Source organism: Triturus cristatus, chromosome 3_2 (genome assembly GCF_964204655.1).
Source record: "Triturus cristatus chromosome 3_2, aTriCri1.1, whole genome shotgun sequence".
Classification (NCBI taxonomy): domain Eukaryota; kingdom Metazoa; phylum Chordata; class Amphibia; order Caudata; family Salamandridae; genus Triturus; species Triturus cristatus.
Window position 1 is genome coordinate 1,166,981,916 of NC_140584.1, and position 16,410 is coordinate 1,166,998,325.

General features: G+C 44.5%; 1 protein-coding gene across 2 annotated transcripts in view; it reads left to right on the forward strand.

Moving 5' to 3' along the window:
- VIL1 (villin 1) overlaps nt 1-16,410 on the forward strand; it is a 189,825-nt gene that overhangs the window by 15,072 nt on the left and 158,343 nt on the right. For both annotated transcript variants that reach the window (XM_085650036.1, XM_085650035.1), the window contains exon 2: nt 9,272-9,367. In XM_085650036.1, the coding sequence (XP_085506162.1) occupies nt 9,293-9,367 (75 nt within the window). In that variant the 5' untranslated portion in view covers nt 9,272-9,292. The remainder of the gene's footprint in view (nt 1-9,271; nt 9,368-16,410) is intronic.

Genomic DNA, 16,410 nt, shown 5'->3' on the forward strand with positions numbered 1-16,410 from the left:
TTCTTAGATCTGTGGTTTTGATTATGACAGAGCATGAGAAGTTGTTGCAACAGTTGTTGGAAAGCTCCAGAGTGCTTCACATTTGGTTGGGGGTCACCAGATTTTTGTGGATAAAGAATCATTCTTTGAGCATGTTTCCATTCTCAGTGATGCACATTTGGAACACTCCTTTCAGGCTCTTGTGCAATATAATTGATAGCGTACGCTGCATGCAGCACCAACAGAGAGTAATTTAGGTTCGTTCCAGCCTCTTTCCGACGCTCTGCCTTTACCTTTCGAATGTAGGAGCTCATCTGCACTACGTGGGATCTGCTGATTTGTATTTGTGGATTCTGCCCTTGTGTGGAGTCTGGAGACGGCTGTGGGAATGCCCAGTCCAACAATGACTTTCTTGTCCAGGTGGATTAGAAGGTCATCATTTGGCTCTAGTTGGAGGTCGTGCTTGTCACGCAAGAGATGGTAGAAATCACCAGGTTAAGGATATTCAAGCTTCTCCACAGGTTAATTAGTTCCGGGAGAAGAGTTGTGTTTTTTTTACTAGGCTCGTTATCCATGCAGAAATTGATAAGGCTACGCTAGGACCATGGTAGCTGAAGGGCACCCATAAACTATTCTGTGGAGGATAGTAGACTCAGGCAGGACCTCCTGTGAGAGGTAACGCATTGGCCCTTTGGGAGAAGCCAATGTGCCCATTTCTCCAATAATGTATTTTTCAATAAATATAGCAAAGGTAATTATAAGAGCAGTAATAATAAAATGTCTGTTTGCTCTTCAGCTCTGCCGAACTGTTCACATCCTTATTGAGCTCAGGGAAGAGCCTAGGGTGTGCACACTGTTCAGGAGCTTCCAAACCTGCAGCCACCTGCATGAAAATATGGCACCTCACCACCTTTATCATCTCCTCACAGACGTCCCAGGGCACCCGATCCTCAGTGTTAGACCTAACCACCTCCAGGAACTCCTCGCAGACTTCCCAGGGCACACAACCCTCAGTGTAGGACCTAACCACCTCCAGGAACTCCTCGCAGACCTCCCAGGGCACACAACCCTCAGTGTTAGACCTAACCACCTCCAGGAACTCCTTGCAGACCTCCCAGGGCACCTGACCCTCAGTGTTAGACCTAACCACCTCCAGGAACTCCTTGCAGACCTCCCAGGGCACCTGACCCTCAGTGTTAGACCTAACCACCTCCAGGAACTCTTCACAGACCTCCCAGGGCACCTGACCCTCAGTGTTAGACCTAACCACCTCCGGGAACTCCTCGCAGACCTCCCAGGGCACACAACCGTCAGTGTTAGACCTAACCACCTCCAGGAACTCCTCGCAGACCTCCCAGGGCACCCAACCCTCCGGCCCTCAGTGTTAGACCTAACCACTTTCAGGAACTCCTCACAGACCTCCCAGGGCACCCAACCCTCAGTGTTAGACCTGACCACTTTCGGGAACCCCTCGCAGACCTCCCAGGGCACCCAACCCTCCGTGGTAGACCTCTTGAGGAGTTGGGTGGTAATTCTGGTGTAGAGAGCGTTCCCGTAGTCGAGACGGCTGGTGATGAGGGCTTGGGTGACGATTTTTCTGGTGGAGGTGGTGGTGGAGAGAAACACTAAAAAATAGGTCTTACAATTGACAAAAACAAACATTCAAGCAAAACCGTGAAAAGGTGTTAAACCGGGAGGGTGTAGCCCAAGAGAATTGCAAGTGTAAGGACGATCAGAAGTAAAAGCAAAGTGCCTGTCCCAAAGATGGAGTCTGAGTTTTATTTTAAAGGTAGCTTGAGAGAAGGTGGGCGGCTCCAGAAGAAAAGATTCTGCATTTCTCGAACTCCGAAGTGCACCATAAATTTACAGTTTGAGTTTAACATATGGTTGAGTATCCATAATCAACATAATACAACAGACTCAACTCTGTCAGCACACAGTCTGTCTGTGGTTCCCATGCCTTAGGACTCATGGAATATCAGCTGCTGCAGGCACCCTGACTCCACTCTGTCAGCACACAGTCTGTCTTTGGTTTCTATGCCTTAGGCCTCATGGAATATCAGCTGCTACAGGCAGCCTGACTCCACTCTGTCAGCACACGGTCTGTCTTTGACTTCCATGCCTCAGGACTCATGGAATATCAACTGCTTCAGGCAGCCTGACTCCACTATGTTTGTCAGCACACAGTCGGTCTTTGGTTTCCATGCCTTTGGACTCATGGAATATCAGCTGCTTCAGGCAGCCTGACTCCATTCTGTCTGTCAGCATATGGTCTGTCTTTGGTTTCCATGCCTTAGGACTCGTGGGTGGAATATCAGCTGCTGTAGGCAGCCTGACTCCACTCGGTCAGCACACAGTCTGTCTTTGGTTTCCATGCATTGGGACTCATGGAATATCGTCTGCTTCAGGCAGCCTGACTCCCCTCTGTCTGTCAGCACACAGTCTGTCTTTGACTTCCATGCCTCAGGACTCATGGAATATCAGCTGCTTCAGGCAGCTTGTCTCCACTCTGTCAGTACACAGTCTGTCTGTGGTTTCCATGCCTTAGGACTCATGGAATATCAGCTGCTGCAGGCAGCCTGACCCCACTCTGTCAGCACACAGTCTGTCTTTGGTTTCTATGCCTTAGGACTCATGGAATCTCAGCCGCTGCAGGCAACCTGACTCTAGTGTCAGCACACAGTCTGTCTTTGGTTTCCATGCCTTAGGACTCATGGAATATCAGCTGCTTCAAGCAGCCTGACTCCACTCTGTCAGCACACAGTCTGTCTTTGGTTTCCATGCCTTAGGACTCATGGAATATCAACTGCTTCAGGTAGCCTGACTCCACTCTGTCAGCACACAGTCTGTCTTTGGTTTCCATGCCTTAGGACTCATGGAATGTCAGCAGTTGCAGGCAGCCTGACTCCACTCTGTCTGTCAGCACACAGTCTGTCTTTGGTTTCCATGCCTTAGGACTCATGGAATATCAGCTGCTGCAGGCAGCCTGACTCCAGTGTCAGCACACAGTCTGTCTTTGATTTCCATGCCTTAGGACTCATGGAATATCAGCTGCTTCAGGCAGCCTGACTCCACGCTGTCTGTCAGCACACAGTCTGTCCTTGGTTTCCATGCCTTAGGACTCATGAATGTCAGCTGCTTCAGGTAGCCTGACTCCACTCTGTCAGCACACAGTCTGTCTTTGGTCTCCATGCCTTGGGACTCATGGAATATCGTCTGCTTCAGGCAGCCTGACTCCCCTCTGTCTGTCAGCACACAGTCTGTCTTTGACTTCCATGCCTCAGGACTCATGGAATATCAGCTGCTTCAGGCAGCTTGTCTCCACTCTGTCAGCACACAGTCTGTCTGTGGTTTCCATGCCTTAGGACTCATGGAATATCAGCTGCTACAGGCAGCCTGACCCCACTCTGTCAGCACACAGTCTGTCTTTGGTTTCTATGCCTTAGGACTCATGGAATCTCAGCCGCTGCAGGCAGCCTGACTCTAGTGTCAGCACACAGTCTGTCTTTGGTTTCCATGCCTTAGGACTCATGGAATATCAGCTGCTTCAAGCAGCCTGACTCCACTCTGGCAGCACACAGTCTGTCTTTGGTTTCCATGCCTTAGGACTCATGGAATGTCAGCAGTTGCAGGCAGCCTGACTCCACTCTGTCTGTCAGCACACAGTCTGTCTTTGGTTTCCATGCCTTAGGACTCATGGAATATCAGCTGCTGCAGGCAGCCTGACTCGTGTCAGCACACAGTCTGTCTTTGGTTTCCATGCCTTAGGACTCATGGAATATCAGCTGCTGCAGACAGCCTGACTCCAGTGTCAGCACACATATCTGACTGACTACCACTGCTAGAGCTGTGCACTTGAGCCTGGCTGTGCGTACACATGCATAGGTCTGCATTAGGTGTAACATCTGCTCAGCCTTGAAACGGCTTCATGCCACGTGCATGTATTCTGGCCCTAATATCCCCTCTTCCGATGCGCGTGCTCTCCTGGTCTAGTGTATAGAGGTTGCCTCGAGCCTTGATGTGGGTTCTTTGTGCACTTATTGTTGCGTTCTTTCTTTGTCTTAAAAATAATTGAGCCTATAGTTTGGTTGCGTTCTGTGTTTGTTTTTGTTCATTCACTTTGTGGTGTTTTACCCTTGTGTGCTTTGTTTCATTTTAAGCCCCTTCACCCCCCATCTCTTCTCCACCCTCTACACTCTTGCATTTCAATCAGCTTTAGGTAAGGCTCGGGGTCCCTTCAGATAGGCAGGGAGGGATGGAGAGTTGTCCTGTCGATAAATCTTAGGTACCCTCTCCTCGAACCCATGCCAGAGATCACAGCCCACGAATCAAAGGGAATGGCAAACAGTGCGACCTTGCTTCTCCCCAAGGAGGGATGCTGCTGGGAGATGTCATTGACACAGAACACTATCATGTAAAATTGTGCGTGTTACTTGCAGTCACTTAATACAACCTGCATTTTAAGTAGTTCTCTCAGGTAGAGGTGAGTATTTGTCTGGTCCTCTCCTTCAGGTGGGTTTGGTCTTTAGTTTGAGTTCAGGCCTTTGGTTTCTTGGTCTAGTATTTCCTGGACACGTTTTGACTCTTTCCCTTTTATTCACTTACAAACTTTAGATTTGAATTTTATTTGGTTTCTGTACAGTGGTCAGTAACAGTTATGTAACTTGTGTTTTGTCTTGTCTATTCTGCTTTAGGTTGTTTCTGTTACTTGATGTTCGTTTTTTATTGTGTTATTTTTCATTTAGTTGCAACAGGTTTGTTGGATTTTGTTTCCTCCCCATGGGGCTGGGAGTGCACGATGACTTTACACTGATAAATGGGTCACCAAAGAAAACCAAGCAACATTCTCCGCTGGGTTTTACCGCAATAAACAGAAAATATCAAAGTAGATCACTTTAAATGTCTTTACTACTTTGTTATAAGACATTAGTCTCAATGGCAAGCTGCCTAGGGATCTACTAGAGATTAGGATCATGCTCCGCTGCCAATTGTACCAACTTCCTACAGGCAATAACTGTCACTACCACAGCAGAGATTTTCCAGTTTTCCAGAAAGGCACTCATGGGAATCTACTGGGGTCGTAAAAGAATCACATAAAAAAACATACATGCATTGTCTGTGGGTTTCACTCAGAAACCATTTTATAAATTCATTCCTAAAGTCATTCCTATCAGACACTCACATATGTCCCTGTGTTTGGTGTGGTTTTGTCTTTTAATTGTGTTCCTTATTTAGGTTATGCTTTGGGTGTTTATTTCACCTTCTGACTATTTCCAGAGCCACATTCAATTAACAAGATCTATTCCGAGTTAGGTTCTATTCTGTTATTTCAGTTTGTCATGCACTTTGATTTCTGTTTGATCACTCGTTTAGTTTAGGTTTATCCTTATGTATGTTAGAGTTTTGTTCTTTGGTTTCATGCCATTTGTAAATTTGTTTCTTCACATCTTTAGTTTAGTTCTGATCTGTGGTTGAACTTTGTGCCTGCCTTTTGTTTATTTGCTTTCATTTGAGTTTTTCATTTTGTTCTCATGTATTTTGGTATCGACCTTTGTATGATCCATTATCAATGTTTGTTGGAAGTTGGGTCTTTGGTTGTTGTTTTTTTTATCTTACTGGGTTCAATCCCTTGGATTGTATTATGTTCTTTCTTTAATTTTTGCCATTTATAATTGACTAACTTTAGCATTTTTTTTTTTGAAGTACCGAGACTTGTCCCTCTGGTTGCGTTATGGTCTTTGGTTAGGTCTGGTGCTTTTGCCTGCTTCAACCAATTTGTTAAGTTACTTTATATTTTGACCTACTCTCTCCCTCCTTCTCAGTGTTTACTGAGGGTCATATCTTTGGTGGTGTTTGCTATTTGGTTATGTTTTGTGCTATGGTTTTCTTTCCAGTAGGTCCGTTAATTTTGTCTAGTCTTCTTTCTTTGGCAAACTATTGTTTTCTGCTCAAATATTTTCCATCCATTTGCTTGGCCTTGTCCCTTTGAGTTTCTTATGATATTTGGTTTGTTTCTGCTCACTAGTTTTGTTTCTGTGTTTATGTTTGATCATTGTTGCTCTTTTTTTTAATCCAAAAGCCAACATAGCCCTTCATCCTTTTACAGTTGATAAACTTTGTATCAATACATTAGGTAATGGTAAGACCAACTATTATAGCAAAATGACAGAAGAGCGACATACGCTCTAGCTAAATAGCAGGTCTATTATTATTTGCACTGCTTGGTTTATGTCACCTGGCCTGCTACTCCCTGAACATCTTGCAGCTCTGTCCCTTTCTTCCTTTGCTTCTTCACTGGACTCCATTTTGGCCTGTGCTTTGTTATCCTTCATATTTTCTGCCTGTCTGTTCAGTAGTTTCTCGACATATTCTGCGACAAGTCCTCTGTGCAGAGTATGTCTGGGTAATTTCTGTTTCTTGTATTTGTTTAAATCCATTTGGCTGCGCTGTGTTACTTTAGAAGCAAAGGGATGCATCATATCTGCAACGATATGACGGATCCCTTTGCTTTCCCCTGCACTGGTGCACAATGGGCTGCCATGCGACGACGCAGGCACCCTTGCACCATGGTGCAAGGGTGCCTGCATCACGGGGATGACTGTTTTTGTGCAGGAAGGGAAACCTTCCTACACAAAAACAATCAGAAGAGGTGTTTTCCTTCTTCTATTCGTGCTGCACAATGCAGCACGCATAGAAAGAGGAAAAAATGAGAAGAAATTAAAACATTTCTTCTCGTTGCACCCCCTAAGCCTCACCTGAGGAGGAGTACCATTCTGACGCATTTCCGGGTTTACAATTTCTCGTAAATCTGTTAATGCGGCAGAAACCATGGGTGTAGCGTGGGAACACCCACAGCAACACCCATGGCACGCTCTTTTCACGCAAAGTGCTGTGTGTAAAGGGGTCGTATTTACAAAAGCCATACAGGGTGGCTTTACGTGTCCTTGTAAATATGGGGCAGCAAGATGCACCACCGGTGCATCACAAAAAGTGATGCACCGGCGACGCAAGGGGCAATAATCTTTTCAGGTGTTGTACGTCCTTAGTATGCTTTAGCGTAAAACTGTAAGAAAATAAATCCAGCTATTGGGCTGCACGGAATTCTCACAATTTCAGTTCTATTTTTGTATCATTCAGGTTTTTTGTGTAATTTGAGTTCTCTCAAGAATTTTGTTCCAACACAAATAAAAATAAAATGTCTTGTAGGAACTATGCCACTGGATGGGTGTGTGGTCACGTGCTGCGATATCGGCGTTCACCGCTAGACTCTAGAAACTGCATGGACAATACATTAAGCTGGTCCAGAGATACCTTTGGACACGAGGGTGCCCCTCACATACACCTCTTCATGCGAATCCCTCCTACGTGTGCAGCACGAAAAATTCACAAGAGTTGTACTTTTCACTCAAGGAAGAATGAGCATTTTCACTCAGGCCTCACGACCCCAAACCCTTTCCTGAAGAACGAACGTCACAGAATCCAGGAAACTCAAGAATTTGCACAAAAGCTGTGGACATACACTTTATTTCAGTAATACAGCAGACATAGTTTAAGAAACAAGTGTTAGCTCCACAGATGCCCATTGTTATACTCATATATTTCTAAATGTATGCCAACCATTTAGATACAGGTGGAATTACAAGCATCAGTGAGGGTTGTACTTGGCCTTCTCTGCATGGTCACGTCAAACCTTTTGCCTTCATCACTCCTATTTTTGCTAAATTGGCTTTTGTTGGCCTTAGGACTCTGTGCACTTTAGCACTGCTAACCAGTGCTAAAGTGATTGTACTCACTCCTTAAAATATGGTAAAATTGGCTTACACCTGATCGACATATTTAATTTACTTATAAGTCTCAATTAAACTGGCATACCATATACAAAGAGCAGGTAAATTAAATGCTACTACTGGGCCTGCAGCAGTTACTGTGCCATCCACTTAAATAGCCCCCTAAAACATGTTTCTGACCTGACATTGCAGCCCGAATGCAGTTTTAAACTGCCAATTTGACTTGGCAAAATAACCCCCTGACTAAGCCTTAACCCCCCCTCTTTAATTACATATACGTCACCCATAAGATAGGCCCTAGGCAGTCCAGAGGGAATTTTTCACAACTGAGAGACCTATCTGTTCCATAGGATAACATTGGGTTGCCTTATTACATTTTATAAGTGCTAAATTTTGATTGACAGCAGATAAGGACTTCATGGTTAATGTCTCAGAAATTGTAATTTATAACCCTCTTTAATGGCCAAGTTGGATTTTAAGTCACAATTTTGAAAATGCAGCTTTTGGAAAGATGTAATTTTCCTCCCTAACTATTTGGTGTCTGCAGCCTGTTACTGGGTCACATGACTAGGTGTAGTTGGCAGTTGGGCTTTGTTTATTCCTCCCAGACAGCCACATAATAAAAGTGTTAGGTGTGTTTGGATGGACCATCACTTGCAGAATGGGGGAGAGGTCAATGCTGGGCACAGCCCCACTTGCAAATCCATAGGCTGTGCCATTACTTCTCACAAATGACTTCACACCACTGCATTGTTCAGGCAGCCAGGCTAGAGCAATAGCAGGGGAGGCAAGAAATTCCAAGTCCTACAGAGGGAATTATCTAGAAACTTCTCCGTCAAAGAAGTCACCAAGTCTGAAGGGTAAGAGGCGACTGGACCCAATCCACATTCTTGTATGCAACCCGCGCTTCAATGCATTTGGCCTTATTTTTCAACTTTCACACAACAGTCTCGCACAACTAGATGTTTGTGGTTGGGGCTTTGATCTTTTACATGCTAGTTTTTACCTAAAACTTCATCACTCTGGTTCTACTGATTGGATTTTTGTTATTTTGGTGTCACATAATTTACTAAAATGTACCCTTTTGTTCTAAAATGGTGTGGGATTTTTCTTGCGTTGTATTTTCACCTTATTACGGCTTGTGTGCTGCATAAATACTTTACGCATTGCCTATTAGTTAAGCCTCGCTGCTTTTGTTGCAAACTACCAGAGGGTCAAGCACAGGTTAATTTAGCGACCTTTGCGGCTCACCAGGACGGTAACTGTGACGGTTGCTTGAGCAGGGTTAACACCACACTCAACAAAGAACCCGATTTCTCACAGTGAGCATCATAACGCTTTGGCATTTTAATATTCATACAGCTCGGATGCATCACGCGCATCGCACTGTTAAAGACCACTCTGCCTTGCGCTGATTTGCTGTCAATGCTGCATCGTTTGCTGTAACTCTAGTCTGTGTTATTATGGTGTCTCTCCCAGAATAACATTTGTTTTCGTGTCTGCAGCCCAGTGCCCTGACCTTCAGCATGACGGAACTCAGCGCCGCCGTCACGAAGACCCTCAACAGGACCACTCCGGGGATCCAGATATGGAGGATAGAGGTACGGCACAGCATCATTGCTTCACTCAAGACCTGCTGCAGTCCAGACCCTTGTAGCCTCCCGGTCACCAGTGTGGCACTGAAGCCATCTAGCCGACTAATTGTGACACCCCGTATTTGCCGTACAAAAATCTAGCCGACTAATTGTGACACCCAGTATTTGCCTTACAACAACAGAACACAGCAGACACACCTCCCTGGCACTATTTTGCAGATATCATGGCACCAAACTAACCATTGGTTGAGCTCTACAGCACACCCATTAACTCTCACCAACCATTCAGGAAATGTCTCCTCCAATGTACCAAGCCACCCTTCAGGCATGTACTCTGCTAAGAATGGTTCCTAACTGATCAGCCGCCATAACCCGATCAATGGAAACCTTGCAGCCAGCAGAAGAAACTAATAGTAAAGTCCTTCAGCACACACATACTTGCAAATAAGGCAAGTCAGTGACACAGTCCATCCGGTTACTGTTCAGTATGAACCATCACTAAACAATAGATGAGTCAGTTTCATCAATGCTAGTCCTCCCAATTCAATCAATTAGTAAACAATACTAGACTCAGTGCGCTTCATTTACGAGGTTTTGGCACGGAGCAGTACCGCAAGGAATCTTGCTGCGCTGCCCTGCGTCAAAAGAAAAGGGCAGGAATGCGCCGTATCTATGAGACACGCCGCAGTCCTATCCTTTTCCCCTGTACTGGCGCACAATAGGCTGCCATGCTCCAACGCAGCCACCCTTGCTCCATGGTGCAAGGATGTCTGTGATGCAGGGACACCTTCCTGCACAAAAACAATCATGAGAGAGAGGTGTGCTCCTCTTTCTACGTGTGCTTGAGAATACAGCACACATAGAAAAAGGAAAAACGAGGAGAAATAAAGGTATTCCTCCTCATTGCGCCTCCCTTATGCCTGGGGAGGCATTGGAATCTGACGCATTACCAGGTTTACAAAACCTTGTAAATCTAGAAATGCGTCTGGTTTCACGGATAGTGCATGGGAACACCCACAGCAATACCCATGGCACGCCCCTTTCACGCAGAGTAATGCATCAAAGGGGGCCATATTTACAGGCCATGAAAAGTCACGCATGGTGGCTTTCCTGGCCTTGTTTATATGGGCATGCACACTGCTCCACCGGTGTGTCCAAAAAAGTGATGCACGGGCAACTCAATGGGCTTGTAAATAAGCCCCAGAGTCCACAGACAACCGTGACTCGGTGTCTAGAACCGTGGAAGGAGACTGAGCTCTGAAAGGGCTAGAGGGTTGTACAAATGGCACCAAACGATCATTACCTAACATATTATCTTTTAAAAACGGTGTGGCTTAGCGTGTTGTGCATGGATAGTGTCTTAAAAATTCCATCTAAAGCGCCTACCTTATACAATACATCTAAGTCACAGTTTAGGCCTCTCGTGTTCAGCGGGGTAGCATCCATTTGTCAGGTGCACCATGCGAGGCGTGTCTTACAGCCCTTCCAATCTCCTTTTCACTCAGCAGCACAACTAGTGGCCTGAGCTAGAACCTGCATCCACGTTTCAACTATCCTGGATTCCCTCACTGGATTTCCCTTTGAGCCAATATAGGGGCATATTATCAAGCACGGCGTTAACATTATCGCCGCTTTAGCGGCAGGAAACTGCCGCCAAAGCGGGGATAATGGGCTTGGTAATATGCCGCAGAGAATTCCAATAGAAGCCCATGTTCACACCAGAAGATGGGCTTCTATGGGAATTCACACGGGCATATTATCAAGCCCATTATCGCCGCTTTAGCGGCAGTTTTCTGCCGCTAAAGCGGCGATAATTTTAACGCTGTATCTTGATAATATGCCCCATAGTTTCTAAGTTGGGTCACTTTGTGTTAAAAGTGGGAGAAATCCCACAACCCAGCCCTTCCGGCTTTGTACAGCGAGAGCGTCCACCGTTAGAAATCGCTTAGGTGAAGAAGCGCAAACACAGAGGCAGTCATTTTCTACTTTCTGTCTCTAGTTTTGCGAACTGTTTGCCCTTGTCCTTGAAGTTGCAGTAGCTCCAATTGTACTTAAAAAGCAAGCTTGACGCGAGGCCCCCTTGCTCCCGAAATCACCCGCAGAAGATCTCGAGTTCTGCAGAATAGAGACTGGGATTTACTACTGTTTTTTCTCAGAATATCCCTTTCATTGGTTTAAACTAAGGTTGTCACATGTAGTTGGATATTGTGAGGACCTGTAGAGTTCTGCACATGAAGTTAATGTTTGATATTTGGTGGAGGCGGTGGGGTGTGCTGTGTGTCGAAATATTGAGTCATAAACATCGTGCTATCAAAATATCATAGACAAACCATTGAAGACCAAAATATCAAGAAGGTATGTGCATATATGCATGATTATTCTAAACTTCAGACACTCCGTTGGAGTTAAGAATAGTAAATCTAGCTCCGTACCCTCCATAGGTCCTACTCCTCCAGAGCACTCATGCACAAGCCGGGCGCTGTCCTTCAAACCATTGCACCAGGGGTTGTCAGGAAATAGGTACCTTCTTCCATATCCTCTGGGGTTGTCCTGACATACAGAAATATTGGGAGAGAGTGACACAAACCGTGTCTGACGTGACGGGCCAGGCAATACCACTGAAAGGCTAGCTGGCATATACTATGCGTAACGGGTGAGGAGACATGGCAGAGATACCAAAAGTTGTGGCAGATGGCTGCGGCTATGGTAGCCAAGAGGAATATCGCCAGGGCCTGTGGGGCAAGCCTCCCTCCAAAGGTGGGGCAATGGAAATACGACTTGGATTGGTGCTGTGCTGCAGAAAGAGTGACCTATGAGAGGAGAGGCTGCCCTCGGAAATGGGTAAAGGTGTGGGGTCGCTGGGTTGAGTGTCGAGGACTCCGAAGAATCTGGAGGCCAGGAAAGGGGTGGCAGGGAGCAGGGAGAACCCTCTCCTGTGATCTTATGGTATTATATGTAAGTTACTATCAACTCATACGATATCCCTTCTGTCTTATGTTGGTCAAGTTAAATGTAAGCATTGAATTGCAATGTACTGTACTTACTACTACAAAGCCTGTTGTTGTGATACTGTACACTGCAACTGAGGAATATTTAATAAAAAAGATTTTCAAAAAAGAATAGTAAATCTACACTTCCCTTTAAGCATGCACACCGTGGGAGTTAAAAACAGTAAATCTACACTTCCTTGTAAGCATTCAATCTGTGGGAGTTCAGAATAGTAAACCTACACTTCCCCGTAAGCATGAACTCCATGGGAGTTAAGAATAGTAAATCTACACTTCCCTTTAAACATGAACTCTGTGGCAGTACAGAATAGTACACTTCCCTGTAAGCATGCACTCTGTGGGAGTTAAGAATAGTAAATCTACTCTTGCTTGTAAGCATGCACTCCGTGGGAGTTAAGAATAGTAAATCTATACTTCCCTGTAAGCATGCACTCCGTGGAAGTTAAGAATAGTACACTTTCCTGTAAGCATGCACTCTGTGGGAGTTAAGAATAGTAAATCTACTCTTGCTTGTAAGCATGCACTCTGTGGGAGTTAAGAATAGTACACTTTCCTGTAAGCATGCCCTCCGTGGGAGTTAAGAATAGTAAATATACACTTTCCTGTAATCATGCCCTCCGTGAGAGTTAAGAATAATAAATCTAAACTTCCCTGTAAGCTTGCATTCCGTGGCATTTATGAATAGTAAATTCACACTTCCCTGTATCCATACACTCAGTGGGAGTTAAGAATAGTAAATCTCAATTTCCCTGTAAGCATGCACTCCGTAGAAGATAAGAATAGTAAATATACACTTCCCTGTAATCATGCCCTTCTTGGAAGTTAAGAAAATTAAATGTACCCTTGCCGGTAAGCATGCAATCTGTGGGAGTTAAGAATAGTAAATCTACACTTCCCAGTCAGCATGCACTCTGTGGGAGTTAAGAATAGTAGATATACACTTCCCTGTAAGCATGAACTCCATGGGAGTTAAGAATAGTAAATCTACACTTCCCTGTAATCATACACTCTGTGGGAGTTAAGAATAGTAGATATACACTTCCCTGTAAGCATGAACTCCAAGGGAGTTAAGAATAGTACATCTACACTTCCCTGTAATCATACACTCTCTGGGAGTTAAGAATAGTAGATATACACTTCCCTGTAAGCATGAACTCCATGGGAGTTAAGAATAGTAAATCTACACTTCCCTGTAGTCATACACTCCGTGGGAGTTAATAATAGTAAATCTACACTTCCCTGTAAGCATGCACTCTGTGGGAGTTAAGAATAGTAAATCTACACTTGCTTGTAAGCATGCACTCTGTGAGAGTTAACAATAGTACACTTCCCTGTAAGCATGCACTCCGTGGGATTTAAGAATAGTAAATCTACACTTCCTTGTAAGCATGCACAATGTGGGAGTTAAGAATAGTAAATATACCCTTCCCTGTAAGTATGCACTCCAAGGGAGTTAAGATTAGTACACTATCCTGTAAGCATGCACTCTGTGGGAGTTAAGAAGAGTAAATCTGCATTTCCCTGTAAGCATGCACTTTGTGAGAGTTAAGAATAGTACACTTGCCTGTAAGCATGCACAATGTGGGAGTTAAGAATAGTACACTTCCCTGTAAGCATGCACAATGTGGGAGTTAAGAATAGTACACTTCCCTGTAAGCATGCACTCTGTGGGAGTTAAGAATAGTAAATCTACATTTTTCTGTAAGCATGCACTCCGTGGGAGTTAAGAATAGTAAATCTACACTTCCTTGTAAGCATGCACGCCGTGGAAGTTAAGAATATTAAATATACACTTCCCTGTAAGCATGCTCTCCGTGGGAGTTAAGAATAGTAAATATACACTTCCTGTAAGCATGCACTCCGTGGGAGTTAAGAATAGTAAACACACACTTCCCTGTCAGCATGCACTCTGTGGGAGTTAGGAATAGTAAATATACACATGCCTATAAGCATCCAAAATATCTTTGCTGGTCCTGTCCGATTTTGTAGTTGAAATCTTCCCACTAGCTGCATTAAACCCACTGGTTGCATTCTACTCATTAGTTGAATTTCTGTCTGTAGTTGAGTTTGTCTTTGCCAATGGGGTTTACACTCTAGTAGATTCCACCCGTAACTGTGTAGTTGATGGCTCCAACTTCCATGTGGAGCTAACATCTGCCCAACACTTAGCTTCTCTTCTGTAACTGAGCTGGGTCCTGCCTGCTTGAAAGATCTGAAACTGCAAATGTTTTCTTCCCATAAATTGGTCTCTCTTCTCTGTATTTGTGCTACAGTTGAATCTAGGTTTGATTAACTTCTTTATGTGTGATCTTTCATCCAGTTTAGTTCCTCTCTGTGTTAGTGTTAATTATATTTGGGTCCTGTCTTGTTGCAGGTTTATTCTGTATTATTCAATCGGACCGCAAAACTATTGTTCAGACGGGAGTCAGTACTTCCTCCGCAAGATCTGTCATGATGGGAGTGCCACAAGGTTCCATTCTGAGTCCTACACTCTTTAATCTGTACATGGCTCCTCTGGCCCCATTGATTAGAAATTATGGATTTGATGTCATATCGTATGCTGCCGACACTCAAATCCTGATTACACTGGGTCCTGATCCTATCGAAACCAAGGCACGCTTTAAAAACTGCATGTCCCACATTGATAGGTGGATGAAAAGTAACCATCTCCAATTGAACGGTACTAAATCAGAAATTATGCTCTTTGGGAAAGCTCCTGAACATTGGTCACCTGATTGGTGGCCATCTGGTCTAGGCACCTGTCCTGCTCCCAAAGAGGTGGTCCGCAATCTTGGTTTTTATATGGACAATCAATTGTCCGTGAAAACCCAAATAAACCATATTATTAGTACATGCTTTGGAATAATGCGTACCATGTGGAATGTTTTCAAATGGATTCCCATCGATGCAAGAAAACCATTGATTCAGGGACTAATTACAAATCGAATGGACTATGGCAATGCGCTTCTGTTGTCCATAAAAACTTTACAGGTTTTACAGATTTTATAGAATACTGCGGCTAGAATGATCCTGAATCTTCCCCATAGAACATCTTCCGCTCCACGACTGAAAGCCCTACACTGGTTGCCGGTGAGAAAGCGAATTCTCTTTAAAGTCCTCTGCCTTACGCATAAATATCTGTATGGGAAAGGCCCACAATATTGGTCTAAAAAGCTTCACTGGTATAAGCCTCAGAGGACACTTAGGACCAGCACTGTGTCACTGCTCACTCCTTTCAGAATACACACAACGAGACAAGGGGGAAGACCCTTCTCGTATCTTGCGCCGTTCTCCTGGAACAAAATGCCCATATACCTACGCTCCATCCCTGTCCACAGCTGTTTCCGGAAGAATCTGAAGTCATGGCTGTTTGACCAGTAACATCTCTTCCGTCCGACCAGAGTCGTCTGCAAGCGCCATGAGACTCTTCGGAGTGATATGTCTGCGCTATACAAGTGCCTTTGACTTGACTTGACTACGTCATTGGTCAGGGTCCCGCCTACAGATGGGGATTGTCTTGTTAGAACTACTTCTACAGCTACTTTATGTCCATGTGTTCTAGGATGGACTTTTCTTGCTAGTGGACTTTACTTTATAGTAACATCATGGGATGAATATCTTTCTTCACTGCGAGTTTAGTTTTGTACACTGGTTAGATTCTACTATGTGCATTTCATTTTGAAGTTGTATGCTACTGTATCTTAGTTGTGTTCTCCTTAGAATCAGGGTCCTACTGTGGTTGAAGTCCATTCATTACTTCAGTACTTGGTATTGTGTTGGCTTCCTCCAAAAGATGAAACTCACCCGCAAGTAGCCTTTTATCGTTAAGTTGTATTCTTTCTGTTGGTTGTGTTCTGCCCTGCTGTGGGGCTTTTACCCATTGGTGGCATGTAAATTGTTTTTGTCTATGGTTGTGGTATCTCCTATAGTTGAGACCCATCTTGCTGTTAGTGCTGAATTTGTTCCTGCCTTGCTTATAGATTTGAAGTTTTAGCCTTTTTTCAAACTTATTGGGTTCTCTGCTCTAGCTCAGTTCTGCCT